Raw genomic sequence first — 834 nt, 5'->3', positions numbered from 1 at the left:
TTAGAGACCAACTGAGTTTGTTCCTGGTATGAGCTTTCGTGTGCATGCACACTTCTTCAGATACACTGAAACTGAAAGTGTGTGTGTTTGTTCACTTTCTGCTCCCATCGGCCCCAACCACTATGACGGAGATTAAGAGCCCCCAAAACCTGAGAGCCCCAGGTTGGAGTTGGGCTGCCCATCAGTTAACTGGGAGGGTGTCGTGGTGATGTTCCACATTGAGGGCCTAGGGCCCAAGCTGGACCCGGAGGAGCTGAAGCGGAAGATGTGTGAGGACGTCCTCTCCTCCATGCGCACCTTCCTCACCTACGTGGTCTCGCTGCGCATCACTCCATTCATTTTAAAGAAGCTGGGAAGCATATGAAAACAAAAGAACATCAAGGACGGGCTGAATGGAAGACCCAGGCGGACAGTGGTTGCTCTCCCATTGAAGGGGCTGCCAAGAAGAAGCTCTGAATCCTGACAAATACATCCGGACATTTCCTACTGAAATATTTGGGAAGATTGTAGAAGAGCCGAAGAGAGAAAGCCAATACCAGTTATTTACATGTGTCAGTATGCGGTTTCTTTATGTTTGGTACAAATTTATTGTTCTTCAGAGATTATATCAACCGATTTGGGGAAATTGCTACCTGTAAACAGAGTTCTTTGGAACAGAGCTTATCTCTGAGATGTTAATGATATGGGGATCACCAGAGTATCCTGTGTATCCTGTGCGGCCTCGCTGGCTAAATCTTGAATGGCTGAAATAAAATGTGGAATATGTCCTAACATGGCAGCATTCTACAATTACAAACAAAAAACAAAAACTAAACTAAACCGGGAGGGTGTCTC

The 834-nt window shown here is 46.2% G+C and overlaps 1 protein-coding gene across 1 annotated transcript; it reads left to right on the top strand.

Moving 5' to 3' along the window:
• Positions 1–208: 208 nt before the first annotated feature.
• Positions 209–628, top strand: LOC117047838 (mitochondrial import receptor subunit TOM5 homolog). Its single transcript, XM_033151064.1, has one exon. The coding sequence runs from the start codon at positions 209–211 to the stop codon at positions 362–364; it is 156 nt and encodes a 51-aa protein (XP_033006955.1). The 3' UTR covers positions 365–628.
• The last annotated feature ends 206 nt before the right edge of the window (positions 629–834 follow it).

The sequence above is a fragment of the Lacerta agilis genome, chromosome 6 (genome assembly GCF_009819535.1).
Source record: "Lacerta agilis isolate rLacAgi1 chromosome 6, rLacAgi1.pri, whole genome shotgun sequence".
NCBI classification, from domain to species: domain Eukaryota; kingdom Metazoa; phylum Chordata; class Lepidosauria; order Squamata; family Lacertidae; genus Lacerta; species Lacerta agilis.
This window is presented reverse-complemented; position numbering and strand designations above follow the sequence as displayed.